Source organism: Felis catus, chromosome B3 (genome assembly GCF_018350175.1).
Source record: "Felis catus isolate Fca126 chromosome B3, F.catus_Fca126_mat1.0, whole genome shotgun sequence".
Classification (NCBI taxonomy): domain Eukaryota; kingdom Metazoa; phylum Chordata; class Mammalia; order Carnivora; family Felidae; genus Felis; species Felis catus.
This window is the reverse complement of record NC_058373.1, coordinates 70,163,617-70,180,905: the sequence shown is the minus strand read 5'-3', so window position 1 is coordinate 70,180,905 and position 17,289 is coordinate 70,163,617. Positions and strand designations below refer to the sequence as shown.

At 35.7% G+C, this 17,289-nt stretch overlaps 2 protein-coding genes across 15 annotated transcripts in view; one reads left to right on the top strand and one right to left on the bottom strand.

The window, feature by feature from the left end:
* Window positions 1–17,289, top strand: part of LOC109501168 (olfactory receptor 4F21-like) — an 83,855-nt gene that overhangs the window by 54,697 nt on the left and 11,869 nt on the right. The gene's annotated exons all lie outside the window — the stretch shown is intronic.
* LOC101094185 (olfactory receptor 4F6-like) lies at window positions 3,518–4,698 on the bottom strand. Its single transcript, XM_003987359.3, has one exon. It carries the CDS (start codon window positions 4,541–4,543, stop codon window positions 3,605–3,607), a length of 939 nt encoding a protein of 312 aa, XP_003987408.2. The 5' UTR covers window positions 4,544–4,698; the 3' UTR covers window positions 3,518–3,604.

Sequence of the window (17,289 nt, the reverse complement as noted above, 5' to 3'; positions counted from 1 at the left end):
AAGCCTATTCTTCCCCCAATTTTATACTTGCTTGTATTCATTTACAAACTGTAAATTCATGAGAAAAGAACAAGTTTTGTTATGGTATAAAAATCTTGGGGGGCACCTGGGTGGCTCAGTCAGTTAAGGGTCTGACTTCAGCTCAAGTCATGATCTCACACTTCATGAGTTGGAGCCCCACTTTGGGTTCTGTGCTGACAGCTCAGAGCCTAGAGCCTGCTTCTGAATCTGTGTCTCCCTCTCTCTCTGCACCTCCCCCGCTCACACTCTGTCTCTCTCTCTCTCTCTCAAAAATAAATAATCATTAAAAAAAATCTTGGGAAAAACAAATTACAAATATTCAAATTTTTAACAAAAATGTTTTCCTTCCCAAAATGTAAACATCCCTAAAACAAACATAATATTCTAGGTATAGAAACACTAGTAATTCACTTATGAAAGACGTGTATTTGGTGGTAACATTTTTAAGTATAAAAGCACTTTATAAAACAAAACAGGCCATTATTATTTAAAGTCTACTCCTTCACCCAGTTTCCTTTATCTGAGTAGACACTCATCAATTTCTGTAGAATTTAGGCTCTAGGACCAGGCCACAGGAAAGATCTGAAATATCTAAAAGTCATTTGGCTGGAGAAAAGCATTTTCTTGAGACAGGGAGGCAGTCATTCATCACTTTGTGCTTAAGAGCCTTCCTCAGCAAACTTCTTCCCTACAGTCTTTAGAAGAAAGCCTAGAATCTGGGCTCCAGGGGTTGCCTCCAGCTGGAACACCTACAAGTAGGGCATCTTTACAGGCATTCTACATGCAGTACTATTGAACTCTGCAGCCACCTGCTGAGACCTTGATCCTTCCCGTGTCCACCTCCTGCCAGAGCTGCTCCGCCCCCCCACCCCCTCTGCTCTGAGGGGCATTCATGCCGGCCCAGGAAGATGGCTGTGCCGCTGGGCTCCCAGGGAGGGGACCAGGCTCCAAATTTCAAATTGTTTTGTAAAGGTAACATGGTCCTGTGTATTTTTGTAATATTCCAAAAGATAGGGTCTCAGGCACAAACTCTTGTATAAAATAATTATTATTTCTGTGTATGTGGACACATATACCTATAACCTTCTGATTTTTTTTTTTTGTCTTTTACATCTCTGCACATAAGTATGGGTATCTATTGACTTGTCTTTGAATCCACTGATTCTTTCTGCTGTGTTCACTCTGTTTTTAAGTCCACTTAAATTCATAATTTCATGTTGCTTTTACAGTTCTAAAATATTTGGTTCTTTCTTCGATATTCCATTTCTCTTCAAATTTTTATTGTTTTCTCCATTTTTTGGCTTTGTAATCTCTCTATTAAAATATATGATTTTTTTCCCCTTTACTAATTTCAACAATTGAGCCACCCTTGTTCTTAACTATTTGCCTCTTAATTATGAGGCATACATCTCTGCTTCTTTGCATATTCCTATTTTATGTATTTTAGGCACATTTTTATAAAAAAATCATATAGATCTGACAAAATATTCCTCCAGAAACTATTTACTGTTTCTTCCATGAGGCATAAAATGTTGTTATAATCACTTCAATCCAATCAAGTACTGAGCTTATTTGAATCGGATTGTAATTTTTACAAGTCTCAGTATACTTGTGATTTGTGCCTGCTCCTTGGATATATCCCTTCCAAGTCTTATTTTTTAATGGTTTTTTTTGTTGTTGTTGTTGTCCTGTTTTGTTTTTTGAGAGCACACGTGCGCACAAGTGAGGGAGGAGCAGAGAGAGGGAGAGACACAGAATCTGAAGCAGGCTCCAGGCTCCTAACTGACAGCACAGAGCCCAATGAGGATCTGAACCCTGAGATCATGACCTGAACCTAAGTGATACACTTAACCTAGGAAGCCACCCAGGTGCCCCTCCCTTCTAAGTTTTAATTATGATTTTAATGGTTCTCTTGTTCTTCAGTCTTAAAGATTTTAGGTGATTCAGTTTGCCCTTCAGAATTTTTTTTAAGATTTTTAATTTGTACGTAATCTCTATACCCAATGTGGGGCTCAAACTCACAACCCCAAAATCAAGAATCGGCACATTCTGGCTCTATGACTGAGCTAGCCAGGTGCCCCGTTCTTCAGAATTTTTGAGCTTAGAAACTTAGTCTTCTCTCTTCTCTCCTCGCCTTAAAAGTATGGCAAATTCTTCACTCAGAAATCTGACTTTATGTTTGTCCTTTTCAATGTATTGCACCCAATAAGAATCCATTAAAAATATAAATATTAAGCAACAAAGTAATAACGAACAGGAAAAATATAAAATATTACTGACTGTACAACCAGAAAGAATCACAAACACTCAGGACAGAGTCCTTTTATACTCTAGCAGTGAATTTGTCTTGGTCTTCTTGTTATCAAAGCAAAATATAAATTAGTTTTGCAATTTCTACAGATTATACACACAAATGCACAAGCACATGTATACTTGAAACCAATATCTTGAATAAGAAAAGAGTTACCCAAGACAAGTTACTAGAGAAAAATTGTCAACAAACAGTTTGGACAGAATAATTATTGGATAATAATAATATCAGCCATTAAATGATCACATTAATATCTATTTGACATTTAAAGAATATTGGCTGGTCACAGACATTAAGTCAGAATTTCAAAAATTGTGAAATAAGATATATAAATATAATATATATTCTATATTTATAAAGAATAAAGATACAATTTTCCCTGCCCTAAGCCAACTGGAGATGGCATGAGTCCATTGGAATTGGGCAAGCAAGGGTAAGAGTAGCAGCCACAGGCCAAATATATGAAACACGCAGTTTCTGAGGCTCTCCCTCTTATTTTCCCACCCACATATTTCAGTCTTTCCTTATTACACTACCTTATCCATATTCTATTAACCTCACACTCCCTTTCTGTACCTTCTTCCTCCAGGAACAAATGGGTATCTATTTAAATACTCTGTCATATATTTTTTGTTTTTTAGAAAACAATAAAATTGAATCATTCATATCCCAGGTTTAAATTGAAGGAAACTTGTATAATTCATAGTTCCCTCAAAAGTTTGAGTATGTTAGCTCCAAGTTGATTAATTTGAATCCAGACAGTCTAATGTCTGAGGCCATGCTTTCAGCAGATTCTAAATCTATAATCTAAGCTTTTCATCAACTTCCCATACTTTTCCTAGGGCTTTAATTCAGTTTTCAAACAACTTGTTAACTAGAGAGTTAATCTGATAGTTCAATGTACCCTCACAATCAGTGACCTATTCTGAATATTATAAAATGGTAACTTTAGGAAAAAACAACCCCAAATTTTGTATTTTTTAAACATTTATTTATTATTGAGATACAGAGAGAGACAGAGTGTGAGCAGGGGAGGGGCAGAGAGACAGGGAGATACAGAATCTGAAGCAGGCTCCAGGCTCCAAGCTGTCAGCACAGAGCCTCACACAGGGCTCGAACTCACAAACCGCGAGATCACGACCTGAGCCGAAGTCGGACACTTAACCAACTGAGCCACCAGGCACCCTGTAAATTTTGTATTATTATTTAAGCATTTGTATTACTTGAAGTTGTCTGGAAATGCATAGAGTAACTTGTCCTCTTGTGAATTATTTAGGAGATCATTCTCAAACTCAGGAATTGACTACTCAGTCTTTTCATTGCCATCTTCATGTCCTTGTTCCTCAACGTGTAGATAATGGGATTCAGAATGGGTGTGATCATAAAGTCCAAAATGGCAAGAAACTTATCCACTGGCACTGTGGGAAATGGCCACACATAAACAAAGATGCACGGTCCGAAGAACAAAACCACCACAGTGATGTGAGCTGACAGAGTAGAAAAGGCTTTAGACAAACCACCTGAGGAACGTTTCCATACAGTGACCAGGATGAAGATATAGGAGATGAGCAATAAGAAGAAGGTGCCCATGGAAATGAACCCACTGTTGGCAGTAACCATGAATTCCATTCTGTAGGTGTCGGTGCAGGCAAGTTTGATAAACCAAGGAAGGTCACAGTAAAAGCTATCTATCTCATTAGGACCGCAAAAAGGCAAATGGACAACAAAAGCTACCTGGACCACTGCATGAATGAGGCCAATAACCCAAGCACCGGACAGAAGCAAAATGCACATCTGTGGGCTCATGATAGTCAGGTAGTGGAGGGGCTTGCATATGGCCACATATCTGTCCAAGGCCATGGCGATGAGCAGGACCATCTCGGATCCACCCAGGACATGAAGGGCAAATATCTGGATGACACAGCCCTGAAAGGATATGGTTTTGTACCCAGAGTATAGGTTATGAATCATCTTAGGAACTGTTAAGGTAGAAAAACACAAATCAATGAATGAGAGATTGGCTAAAAGGAAGTACATGGGGGAATGTAAGAATGGGTCAAAGGTCACTGCGAACACAACCAAAAGGTTTCCCAGAACAATTGTTACATAAAACACTGCAGAGAAAGCAAGGAGAAAATGCTGCACTGGTCTATAGGTAGAAAGTCCCAGCAACACAAATTCAGACACTGGAGAGTAATTTGACTTATTCATTGACCTTGTGTTACCTGAAAGGAACAAATAAAAATAATTACAAAAGGATGCACCAGAGCTGTTGAAAGAAACAGATGTCACTGGGTTTCAAATTCTGACATTACAGAAAAAATTTCACTCTTGGTCACAAAAGTCCTTTGAAAAAAAGTCATACAATAATTTATTGATTTAACAAATATTCATTGAGCAGCTACCATGAAGACCTATGTACCTGGCACTGTGCCACATTCTGGGATATAATATATACCCTGTCTTCATGTAGTTTGTAGTCTAGTTGTGAAGCTAAGCATTAAATAACTAATCATATAAGTGGATGATTATAATGGTGATAAGTTATTTGAAGAAAAGAACAAAGGGCTATGAGAATTATAAGAGCTCACAGCAGTGCCATCGGCTATGACCTGGAAGAAGACATTTGTGCTAAAATCTAAATGATGAATAGGAGTTAAATAAGTGAGGAAGATAGGAAGAGTGATCTACCCAGAGGAAAGATATAGGAAATACTCATTTAGGATGAAGAAACAGAACAATTTGGAATAAACAAACAAATAAATAAATAAGAGTCTGATCAAGGTAGAGTCCTCTACTCTGTGTAAAGAATTTGGTCAATATCTTAAAAGTGACAGAAAGCCACTAGGTAGAGCAGTGAAATAATAATATTAATACTTTGAAGAGTTTACAGTAGCTGCAAAGTAAAGAATGTAGCACAGTAATCCCAAAGCAAGAGAGTGATCTATTAAGAGTCTATCAAAGGACCATTTCAAATCAGTATAGAAAGGGTAAATTTATCAATAAATGGTGTTGACACAGCTTACCAAACTTGGCAAAAGAAAATTAAATTCCTTACCTTACAACAGTAAATAAAATGCATTTTAATGGATATTTAAATGACAAAATAAACAGGAAATAGAAGAAATATAGGCTTACTTTTAGGCAATCCTTTGTGTGAGAAAAGTCTTTCTAAACATATCCCCTCATGTGCAACTCATGCAGAAAAAAAAGCACACCTACAGATTCAAAAATTTTAATCTTCTATATAAACGTTTTAGGAAAAAAAAACAAATGTGGGAAATACTTGTTAAATATAATGATAAACCAAATTTTAAGTGAACAAACACATAAAAACTTGGACAGAATAATAAATATAAATAGTCATCACATGAAGAATAGTCATACTCACTAGCAAAGAAATGTAAATAAAACAATATGGAGTTGCTATTATGTATGAATAACTGAATAATATATCGTCAGTGAAGCTATGATGAAACAATCTCTATTATTCCCAGTACAAATTCATATAACATCTCCAGAATACAATTTCAAACTACATATCAATCAAATATCTTTGAATTGACTTATGACTAAGATTCCCTATACAGGAAATTTTGTTTAAGGTAATAAGAACAGATGAGCCAAAAAATTTACCTATTGGGCAAATGTCATACAATTATTTAAAAAAGGAAAAAAAATGAAAATAGCCTAAATTCAAATGAGGAATTAAATTATGAATAGTATACCCAAATGGGAAAGGCATTCAACCTTAAATGTACAAAAATAGGAAAATTTTAATAATAAACCTTTATTTTAAAAGAACAGTTTACAAAAGGAAATGTATAGAAAACATTTTTAATTAAGCCTAGAAAAATAGGAATAAAAAAACAACAGATTGTTGAGCTCCATGTGTGTGTGTGTATCTGTGTGTGTATATATATATATGTTTGAACCATATAAAATTGGTATTTTGATAGATCAAAAAATACTGAAATATCACTTTCACAGGAATCCAACTAATATATTAAAATTTTTTCCCTTATAAGATTTCCTAAACTACTTTCCCTTTTCACAACCAAACATATTGATGCTTATTCCACATGTGAATTGATTTTCACAGGTTCCCCACCCACCTGCACTGCTACCACCAAGCTTTCTTCCAGGCCCCACATCACTGACAACCATTCTTTCTCTTGTCATGACTTCTTCCTATGCCACTTCACATTATGCTCAGGGTATAGCCTGGGCACAGCCCTGCACTGTGTATGCAGATGGGATCACCATGGGCACTATATAGCTAAGAATAGTCTTGAGGGCTGCCAGGTCAGGCAGAAATGGGCATCCTGAGGGTCATGGCATGGGATGGGTATTTTAGCCAAGAGGAAATACTATTGAGGTGATGCTAGGGCCCTCCCACAAGGGCCCTTAATGGAGAACATGGCCAATAACTAAGAAAAACAGAGCAGAAATAAACAGAGATATGGAACAATCACAGAAGTAAATGGCAATGGATATGAAATACAAGGACTGCCAGGCATTTTTATATTTTGACCATGTAGGGGCACCTAGGTGGCTCACTCAGTTAAGCATCCAACTCTTGATTTTGGCTCAGGTCAAAATCTCATGGTTCATGGGATCAAGTCCTGTGTCAGGCTCTGTGCAGAGGCAGCATGGAGCCTGCTTGGGATTCTCTCTCTCCCTCTCTCTGCCCTTCCCCACATGTGCTTTCTCTCTCTCTCAAAATAAATAAAATAAACTTAAAAAAAAAAACCTCTGGTACAGATCTACCAGAGGTGAAAAATTTTGCATAATAGAATTAATAGTATCTTTGTGTGTATATGCACATAAACAAATGCCTAACTTTTTAGAATTATTAATATAGTAAAATGTGATTGACTAGACATGACTTTAACTTTCTAAAATCCTTATTTCTGCCATTTAGATGCCTTTTACAAAGAATTGGTATTTGTTAATAAAAAACATTGATTTTTGAAAATACAAAAGTGAAGGTTAGATCAGGGGAGTTCTGGGAAGATGGAGTAGATCCTGAGCTCTCCTTGTCCCATGTACACACCAAGATAACAGCCACATTAATACAACTAACGGAAAATAATCCAAAGATTGGCAGAACGGACTTACCACAGTTAATCATAGAAAGGAGGTCATATGGAAAAGGGTATGAGGGGTAGAAACATGGTCTGGAATCAAACTCCTGGGAGACTCACCACAAACAGAAGACACCACACACAGAGAGATGTAGGAGGATCAGACTCCTTGCCAGAGACACTAGGCATGTGGGACCTGCCCTGAGATGATGACTCCCCATAACAGTTGGCTGTGAAAACCAGTGGAGCTCACCTTCTCCAGTTTTTACAATCAATGGGGCTTAACTCCAGGTATATTAAAAATCAGATGGTTTAGCTCTGGGAGAGCATGAGGGCTGTAGGAAACTGAGTGCCTGCCCTGAAAGAGCCAGCATATAACAAAAATCTGCAGAGAAGCCGCAGTTTGAAAAGTGCCCCTGGAATATACTGAAGGAGATTTATCTACTCATCTCAAAACACTAGGGCACACATAACACACATAGGAGACACCCATGTAGCACAGGGTCTGGTGAATAGGGGGCATTATTTTATAAGGCACCCCAATATCTCTTCTTCATAAAGCAACTACTTTCGAGACCAGGTGATGTAGCTGACTTTTTTAATACATAGAAATAATTCCATTTCCGGGTATTTACCCAAAGAAAATGAAAACATTAATTTGTAAACATGCATGCACCCCTATATTTATTGCAGTATTATTTATAATAGCCAAGATCTGGAAAGCAACCCAAGTGTCCATCATAGGTAGATAATAAAGATGTGGTGTATATATATTTACAATGGGATATTAATCATAAAAAAAGAATGAGGCCTTGCCATTTGCAACAACATGGATGGACCTAGAGGGTATTGTGCTATGTGAAACAAGTCAGTCAGAGAAAAATAAATACCATATGATTTCACTCCTATGTGGAATTTAAGAAACAAAACAAACAACAGAGAAAGAAATGGAAAAATAGACTCAAATACAGAGAATAGACTGGTTGCCAGAGGAAAGTGGGGTGGGGTGGGGTGGGGTGGGGTGGGGGGAAGGTAAAAGAGGTGATGGGGATTCAGGAGACACTTAACTTGATGAGCAGTGAGCAATACACAGAATTGTCGAGTCACTATATTGTACACCTGAAACTAGTATAACAGTAGGTTAAAATTTTAAAATTTTAGAATAAAAAAGTACAAAACTGAAAATTCAAGATGCACAGCATGTTAAAAGGAAACATAGAACACAAACCGTGAAAAAAAAAATGGCATGAAACTTCACTAGTAAGTGATCAACTCTTTTCTCATCAACAATCAAAACTATCAATATAGCAAAAATTCTCAGCAAGGGGTCCATCTTGAGGTGCAACCTTTATATACTTATATTTTTAATACTATCTTTTGCTGGAGATATGTATATGAGAAAGAGAGAGAGAGAATGGATACATTTCTTGATTAAGTACGGAGATGATTTTAAAAAGAGAGGAAAAGGGAGCGAACTCAGAAAGATAGAAGAAGAGGAAAAAAGAGAAATAGAAGCAAGCAATTGAGAGAGTAAGAGAAAAGAAAGAAGATGGCTTCTGGGAGAGTCCTCTGGTTATAGTCCTGCTTAAACTCCTTTAGTGACTCCTATTCCTTCACTTGGACTCCTTCATATGAGGCCATGTATCCTCTGTCTATTCCCAGACTCACATCTTGATTCTCCCCTATTCCCACAAAATACTCTCCAATTTTCTTGAACTACTTGAATAATCCTATTTTTGTTAATGTTTGCTTGCTTGCTTGCTTGCCTGTTATGGCTGAACTGCTATGTGCACCCTGTACTTCTGCTGACTGCTTCTCATACGTGAGTACAATTCATACAACGCCTCCAGAGGACAGTTTCCTCTTCCAGCTGCAACTGACCTTATTCCTTTATGTTCTCAGGCCATGCTGTGCAAGCATAATGTTTATGATACTACTTTGGCTATACTGTATGTCACTCCTACCACATCTATGAGTTCCCTAAAGAGACATAGTATGTTAGTAACAAATTCTGGTCCATTAACAAGTGTTCAGTAAATGTTTGTGTGCATAGATGAATGGATGGATGACCTGATAATAGTTTCTTATTATATATTACTTATATATTTTTGATCCTGTCCATAATATAGCTAATCACATCGACAAACCCCATAACCTGCCTGCCACTGTATCACAAGCCAAGAAAATGAATCCAACAAGTTAGGGGAGGGTCATTCAAAGGCTAATGTGAATCCAGAATTGACTTTTGAAGCACACATGTATATCTTATTTTAATTTTAACAAAAAGAATTGACAGGAGAGAGTCCAGCTAACACCATTTCCCACAGAATAACATGAGTCATAATTTAGAAAAGCTAAAGAGACCTAACAAGGGTGCCATCCTGTTGAAACCTGCCATCCTATAGAGGCTGCCTTCAGGGTCCACTGTCTAACTCCATGTCTTTGAGAGTTTAGGACGCACAGGCAGCAAGACTGGGTCCTGAACACTGTTGTTGATTGACATTCCCTCCATGAAACATTAAGTTTCAGATTTCTCCATTAACAGCTTTAATTCCTGTCTTTCCATTCATCTCTGAATCCTGTCAGTTCAGGGCATTCCCCAACCTGACATCTTAAAGCACTCCTCACTGTAGCTCAGAGCTAGTTTCTTGCTTCTAATGAATCTTTTGATTGCTATTAAATGAAGCAAGAGCTAGAAACGGCAGTGGCAGATGAAGCTATGAGTGTTGTTGGCAATGTACAAGCAACGACCTGGTGATGTTCCTCAGTCATCATCAACATAAATACTTTCCTTCCATTTTTAAACTATCTCCAGCCTGAAATGTGGATTTATCTTGCATGTCCTTCTATTGACATCTACAGTTATCTCAGTGCACACTTCTGTCAATTCTTTAGATCATTGGCTATTTCGCCATGTGAAAATTTCCTCTCCCCAATAAAAAAAATAGTAAAAAGTAAATAGAAAATTACCACTATCTAGCTGTTATACTATTCCTCCATTTTTTTCCTACTCATCTTGATTAGTTCAATGACCAAATGTTTATGAGAGTATATGCAAACTTTTGTCTTCTAGTTCCTCAAGTGAGTCTTCCCTTTATTACGTCTTCATCTTTTTAATACAGGTTAGAAATAAATTAAACACTTAGGACATTTTTCAATTCTTCACCCTAATTTCTTTAGATTCGTAAGGAATTCCAAATTTCTAAAACTTTGACTTGCTTATACTAATTGATACTCATGAAATCTGACCAAATGGGAAGGAGCGTGGGAGGATGGGTGAAATAGGTGATGGGGATTGAGCAGTGCACTTATGATGAGCACTGGGTGTTGTATAAAGTGTTGAATCACTATATTGTACACCTGAAACTAATATCACACTGTATGTTAACTAACTGGAATATAAATAAAAACTTAAAAAAAAAGAAATTGTCTCTTGGAAAATTATTTTTTCAATGTTGGTTTACTATATTATTCTATATCCCCCCCTCACTTCTGGAAACTTTGAAGTCATTATAGAATGTATTCTTAGGGAATTTTATCTGGTGACAGTATTTGTATGTTTATAGAAGTCTTTGTAAAGAGATTTCCTTTGAATACATTCCCTATCACTGAGAAGTCTATGAGCTATGCAATAATCTCCAAATATCTCGTTCATGCCCTTGAAGAAGTTACAAGTATGAAATAAATATTTTTGTAATTCTGTCCAGTGAAAACATATCAAACCTTGAAAATCCCATAGTAAATTTGTGTACTGAATTTATATTTTTGACAGGAGGAAACAAAGCTTCTGTGAATTCCCCCATTAATTTTGTGGGAAGGAATAAAGTATAATATTACAAAGGAACACAGTGTGATTCCGGCCGTGGGAAGGCAGAATCACCGAAAGCCTCTCTCATTTCTGTTTTCTCTGCATCCTCATAACTGACTCTTCTCACTGGCCCGGACTTGTGTCTTCTAAGATTCTGTGACCTACCAGACAAGTTATGATGCCTTCTACAAACCAATCCTTCTGTGCAAGTGTAGATATGCTCCTAATTATTTTGAATCCAATGATTTGTAAACTTCAAATGGCTTTCTCTACACTTGAATTTTTTAAGGTACTGAATTATAACTAATTCATCTAAAAAGTATAGTCTTCTCAAATGAGACTCACACACATAACACATTTTCATTTCCAGAGGTATGTTTGCTAAACATGACATGGCCAATAAAACATTACCCATCTTCATTCTTTCCCCACTCCTACTGACGCATGCTCATCACAAGCATGAAACCTGGAATACCTCTCTGGTGACACTTAGATTTCCCTATAGCTTCAAGGATAACATCAAGCCTAGAGTAGAAAATTCAGTTCTGTGTAAAGTAAGTTTGAATAAATAGAAACAATCAGCAGAATTTACCTGTCCCAAAAGTATGGTCTATTCTTAGTGAGTTTTCAAAAACCTTCAAGGCACAGTCCAAAGCACTGTACCTAATAATCACTGTCCAAGTCATTCTAGGCCCCCCTGGAATAGGCTATGATCGAGGCACAAAAATATTTTCCTATAAATCAGGGTATAATCCAGACATATAGAACAACGTATGCAGCCTGAAACAAAAGTTTTCATTTCCCCCTGCTAAAAGTTAGCACCCAGGAGGTATTCAATAAATGTTTGTTGAATTCAAAAAGAGAGAGAAAATCCTTATGATTCAGGAATTTCAGCAGACTACCAACTTTAATTTTATTTTACTCACTTACCTGACCCCCCCCAAAAAAAATGAAGATAAGAAAAGGATATTAAAAAGCAATATCTTCAGATACGCCTGTGTCATTTTTAAAATCTTTCCACTGTGATGTCCTGTGGTTATTATTGCGATGTCACTAGACTAAGTTAGAGCTGCTCTAGCAGGAACATGAGCTCTCAATGACAAAAACTATACTTTGGTGACCTAATAGTCCTCAGTCCATTCATCTCGGGAATTCTGCCTTAGAATCCCCATGGTCTGAAGAAAGGTGGAATATAGAAGTTTGGTACAGAGTAAAATTAAGTTAAAGGAAAACAAACATTTGTGCAACCAAACACACCTGGGGAACCCTTTAAAGGAGAATCAACATTTCCAGGCAGTAGAATGTTACAAGACACCTGTGAAACTTATCTCAGTGAACAGGAAATAGCTATTAACACATTCAATAAGCACACTTCAAAATTTATTGTGAAGCATATTCATAATGAAAAGGTTTAAGTGAGAAAGTCTGCACATGCGTTACCATTTTAATGAAGTTAAGTTTCAGGCAAAATAAGTTGACCAAGATTACCCTGCTGATTTTGTGTAACTGATACTCAAATCAGAGATCGAGGAATTAACCATTACACTGTACCGTTTCCCTTTCATGTCATTGTTATAGCATATCAACAGGGGTTCATAGGTTTAGGTAGCTTTTGAATTTTGTAATCAATATGACAAATATCTCATCACATATTCTTTTGACTTAATAAATTAAAAATAAGAATTTAGAGCACATCATTCACTTAAGGCTGGTAGCAGAGAACTCACATAACTCTGGGATTCTGCCGTAACATCAGCCACACTAAATGCCTGGAATGTTGTTCAGAAAAGAAATCTAAACAAATATAAAATTCAGTCTCACACATCTTAATCATGGGAATTTAAAGTTAGTAGAAGAATTAATTTTAAACACACGATTTCAGCTGAAATACATACGTAAATTTAATTGTTGTCAATGAAATTGCTATTAATCCTTTTCTGTTTATTAAATATTACACCAAGTTCTTCATAAAGCCTAACCTGGGGGAGCTTAAAAATAGATGAAAAATTTTGTGCATTAATTGTTTAAACATCTCACAGGCACAGACAGGACATAAAGTCGAATATGATTTTTTACAATCACACTTATCCAAAGTAAATGACTAGATGAGTAATTAATAGAAGCTAGTCCCTGAAGAATTACTGAAATCCATTTACAATTTTTAATTAAATAATTAATTAATTACTTTGTGATGAATGAAAGAACTGAGTGTACATATATCCGCTTCCATGAGATTATTATTATTATGGTTAGGAAGTGAGATTTCTGCCACCGGAAGAATTCCAGCATCAATGAATAATCATCTGACAGAATTGCCATAGGGTAAAAGTATACCAGATAATTTCTAAAGCCTTCTCATACAGAAGGATTTATGAGTCCTTAATATAACTTCTTTTAAATTTTTTTTTCAACGTTTTTTATTTATTTTTGGGACAGAGAGAGACAGAGCATGAGCGGGGGAGGGGCAGAGTGAGAGAGAGGGAGACACAGAATCGGAAACAGGCTCCAGGCTCCGAGCCATCAGCCCAGAGCCCGACGAGGGGCTGGAACCCACAGACCGCGAGATCGTGACCTGAGCTGAAGTCAGACGCTCAACCGACTGCGCCACCCAGGCGCCTCTAACTTCTCCTTTTAAAGTCTAATTAGGAATATACATTTGATAGTAAAACAGTGGTTGGAAGGTAAAATAGTTTACTCATTATTCATTATTGCTGAGCTGGGAAAATACATTCAATAATCACTGATTTAAATATTACTTTATCAGATTAACTAAATGGCAGTCATAATCCATTCATTCGATACGACAACAAACAAAGGAAAAGTAGAAAACCTAGTCAATAAACCAATTATTTGATGTCCATGATATTAAACAGATGCTTTGACTAAATGAAGTAGTTGGTGTTGGATTGTGAAAACAGCCCTACACCACGCTCCATGCTCGCCTATGCTTTTTAGAGTGAGAAATATCAAAGGAATGATTACAACTAAACATGACCAATGTGGGAGTGGGGCAACATGGGTGCAGCCTTTTAGTCACTGATGTTTATTGACTATCTTCTGCTTGTTCATAAGAGCAAAATGTTTTTGCATGTGTACATCTCATACTGAGTGTAGAATACTCTCCATGGAGTCCAAACCTGTGCTTTCATGATTCAAGGTTTTCACTATTGTGCTTACTCAAAATTCTATTGCCTATTGAACTGAAAAGATGCCTGAAATGTCTATTGTAAAAATGGCTTCCTTACATTATGTCCAGAATCCATATTAAAAGGCAAATATGTTACTTTAAAATATTTTTATATATATGTCCAGTTTATTCAATATTAATGCAAATATGGTAAAAATTTTTTTTCAAAAAGTATGAGAGTGTTAAATTCCCCTCACCTTCCCCAGTTCCCAGAAGTAATCACTGTTAAATATGTTCTTATGCATCTCTTAAAAAGTTTTCTATTCATATACATTATATCCCATTTTTACATACAAGAGGAATCACACTATATATTTTGTGGTATTATTTTAAGAATTTTTCTAAGAGCTAAGCCTTTTATATTGGGAAACCAGGGAAGTAAGACATTAATCTCTAAAATTCCTACAAAACATAACATGAAATACTGCATGTTTGTTGGACCTCCAAATCAAGTGGGAACTCTGGTATGGATATAAATAATTTTTCATGTAAAGGCTGCAGAGGAAAGATTAAAGCCCAAGTAAACAGCATTCTAAGTAGCCATGTAGTAATAGAGGTAGAAGGCATGAGAAAAATATTGCTAATAATCCAGCTATAAACTTGGAAAGGCAGCAGTATGAATTATCAAAGACAGAAATACAGCTATACTGTATCTATCTTTTCATAAGACTTTCACTCTAGTCCCCGGTATCAAAGAAGCACACTGTTTTCCTTGGATTAGTAGTCTTCCAAGACTTCAAGACTACACTGTATGTTAGGTAACTTGACAATACATACATACATACATACATACATACATACATACATAAATATTTAAAAAATAAAAAATAAAAAATAGAAATGTCTTGACTTTGGGGGCACCTGGGTAGTTCAGTAGGTTAAGCATCTGACTCTTGATTTCGGCTCAGGTCATGATGTCACAGTCTGTGAGTTCAAGCCCCACATGAGGCTCTGTGCTAACAGTGTGGAGCATGCTTGGGATTCTATCTTCTCCTCACCTGCTCAATCTCTTTCTCTTTCAAAATAAATAAATAAACTTTTAAAAATAATAATAAATGAATTAATTAAATAAGATAAAAATATACTATAGAAATGTCGTGACTTTGGAGAGAAGTTGTGCTTATTTTAGAATTGGTTTGCTTATGTTTTTTCCTAGTATAACTGATCTGTTTAATCTTCTTTGTAAACAATTTCTAGAGTTCATTTTGAGAATAAACATTACCTTGAAATTGATCGATTTAATTTTTGTATTTCAAGTTCATTTTTTAAAAATAAATATAAAATTATTTTTATATTTTTTCTGTGCCTGTGATTTTTTTATCCTCAATTAAAATACTATGAAATTATTTTCATTATTTAAAACCATTATCTAATATTTCAATTACAATATTTTCTTCAAATAAATTATTTTGGCTTTGTTCATTGATCCTACTGTGAACATCCATTAATATTAACTTTTCAATTTATTATACCCTGCCATGTTAGTTGGGTTTACTATATTAGCCATTACTTACATTCAAAAGTTGAAAAACAATTACAATATTTTATTCATTCTTATTTGATTGTGTTAAAAGTTGAAGAGCTATAAAATTTTCTCTGAGCAGGATTTTACCCACAATCTAAAGGTTCTAATGACTACTGTTATCATTATTATTATTACTCTACAGATTACTTAAAAATTTTAGTTGCATTTTACTTGATTAAAAGTTGTAAAAATATATATTGGTTTTGTTATTGATTGAATTTCATCTCCTCTTACCATATAAATTATACTTTAAAAAAATCTTTAGTAGTTGCCCTAGACTTAAAATACATTTTTGCCTAACCTAAATGCACTTTCAAATAATACTATACTGCTTCACATGTACTTGCAGGTACCTTATAACACAATACCTTCCTTTGTTCCTTTGTGTTAAGGAAAAACATTTATTCTAACATTTATTCCTTCTCCAGTGCCCTTTATTTCTTTATGTAAATCCAAGTTTCTGGCCTATGTCATTTTCTTGCTGCCTGAAGAATTTTTTTAAACATTTATTGCACGATAGGTTTTCTTATAATAGAATCCTCCAATTTTTGTCTGCGAAACTTGTTATTTCTCCTTCACTTTTGAAGGAAAATTTCATTAGACATAGAAGCCTATGTTGATGTTTGTTTGGTTTTTTTCTCTTAATTCATTACATATTTCACTCCACTGTTTTTGCTTGCATGGCTCTAATAAGGAGCTCATTGTAACGTCTTACCCTGTTCCTCTACAGGTAAGATGTCCTTTCCACCTTTGGATTTTTCTGTTTGTCTCTTCATTTCTGCTATTTGTATTGGATATGCTTACATGTGAGGATTTTGTTTTGCTTTGTATTTATCATTTTTGATCTTCTCTTGGCTCCCTTGATCTACAGTTCTCTCATTTTTTGACTGTTATCACTCATTGTTACTTCAAATATTTTTTCTGCTCTGTTTTTTTCTTTTTCTCCTTCTCTCCCTGGTAACCCACCAAAACATACAATAAGCCTCTTTTTATTGTCTCACAATTTTTGGCTATTCTCTTCTCCTTTCTTTCTCTTTCTTTTTGCATTTTAATTTGGGCATCATCAACCTTATCATTTCCTTCCTTGGCTCTATGGAGGCCAAAACTCTCTAGTGCATTTGTTTTATCCTCATCTCTTGACTTTGGGCTTCCCTAAGTATTCCTCCTTGAAAAGAGTCTGTGACATGCAATTCTGTCTCTTGTAATCTCTTGTTATCATACTGCAGCCCTGATCATATTGTGGTACATTGTGGAGGAAGGAGAACTTCTATAATCTTCTGAGATTAGATTTCCATTCTTTAGTGGGTCTGTGTTTTACGGTTGTATCTCCAGTGATGTAGCTTGTTTAAT

Bases quoted from the DNA above. Each gene is read 5' to 3' on its own strand.
- LOC101094185 (XM_003987359.3), bottom strand. From the start codon at position 4,543: ATGAATAAGTCAAATTACTCTCCAGTGTCTGAATTTGTGTTGCTGGGA.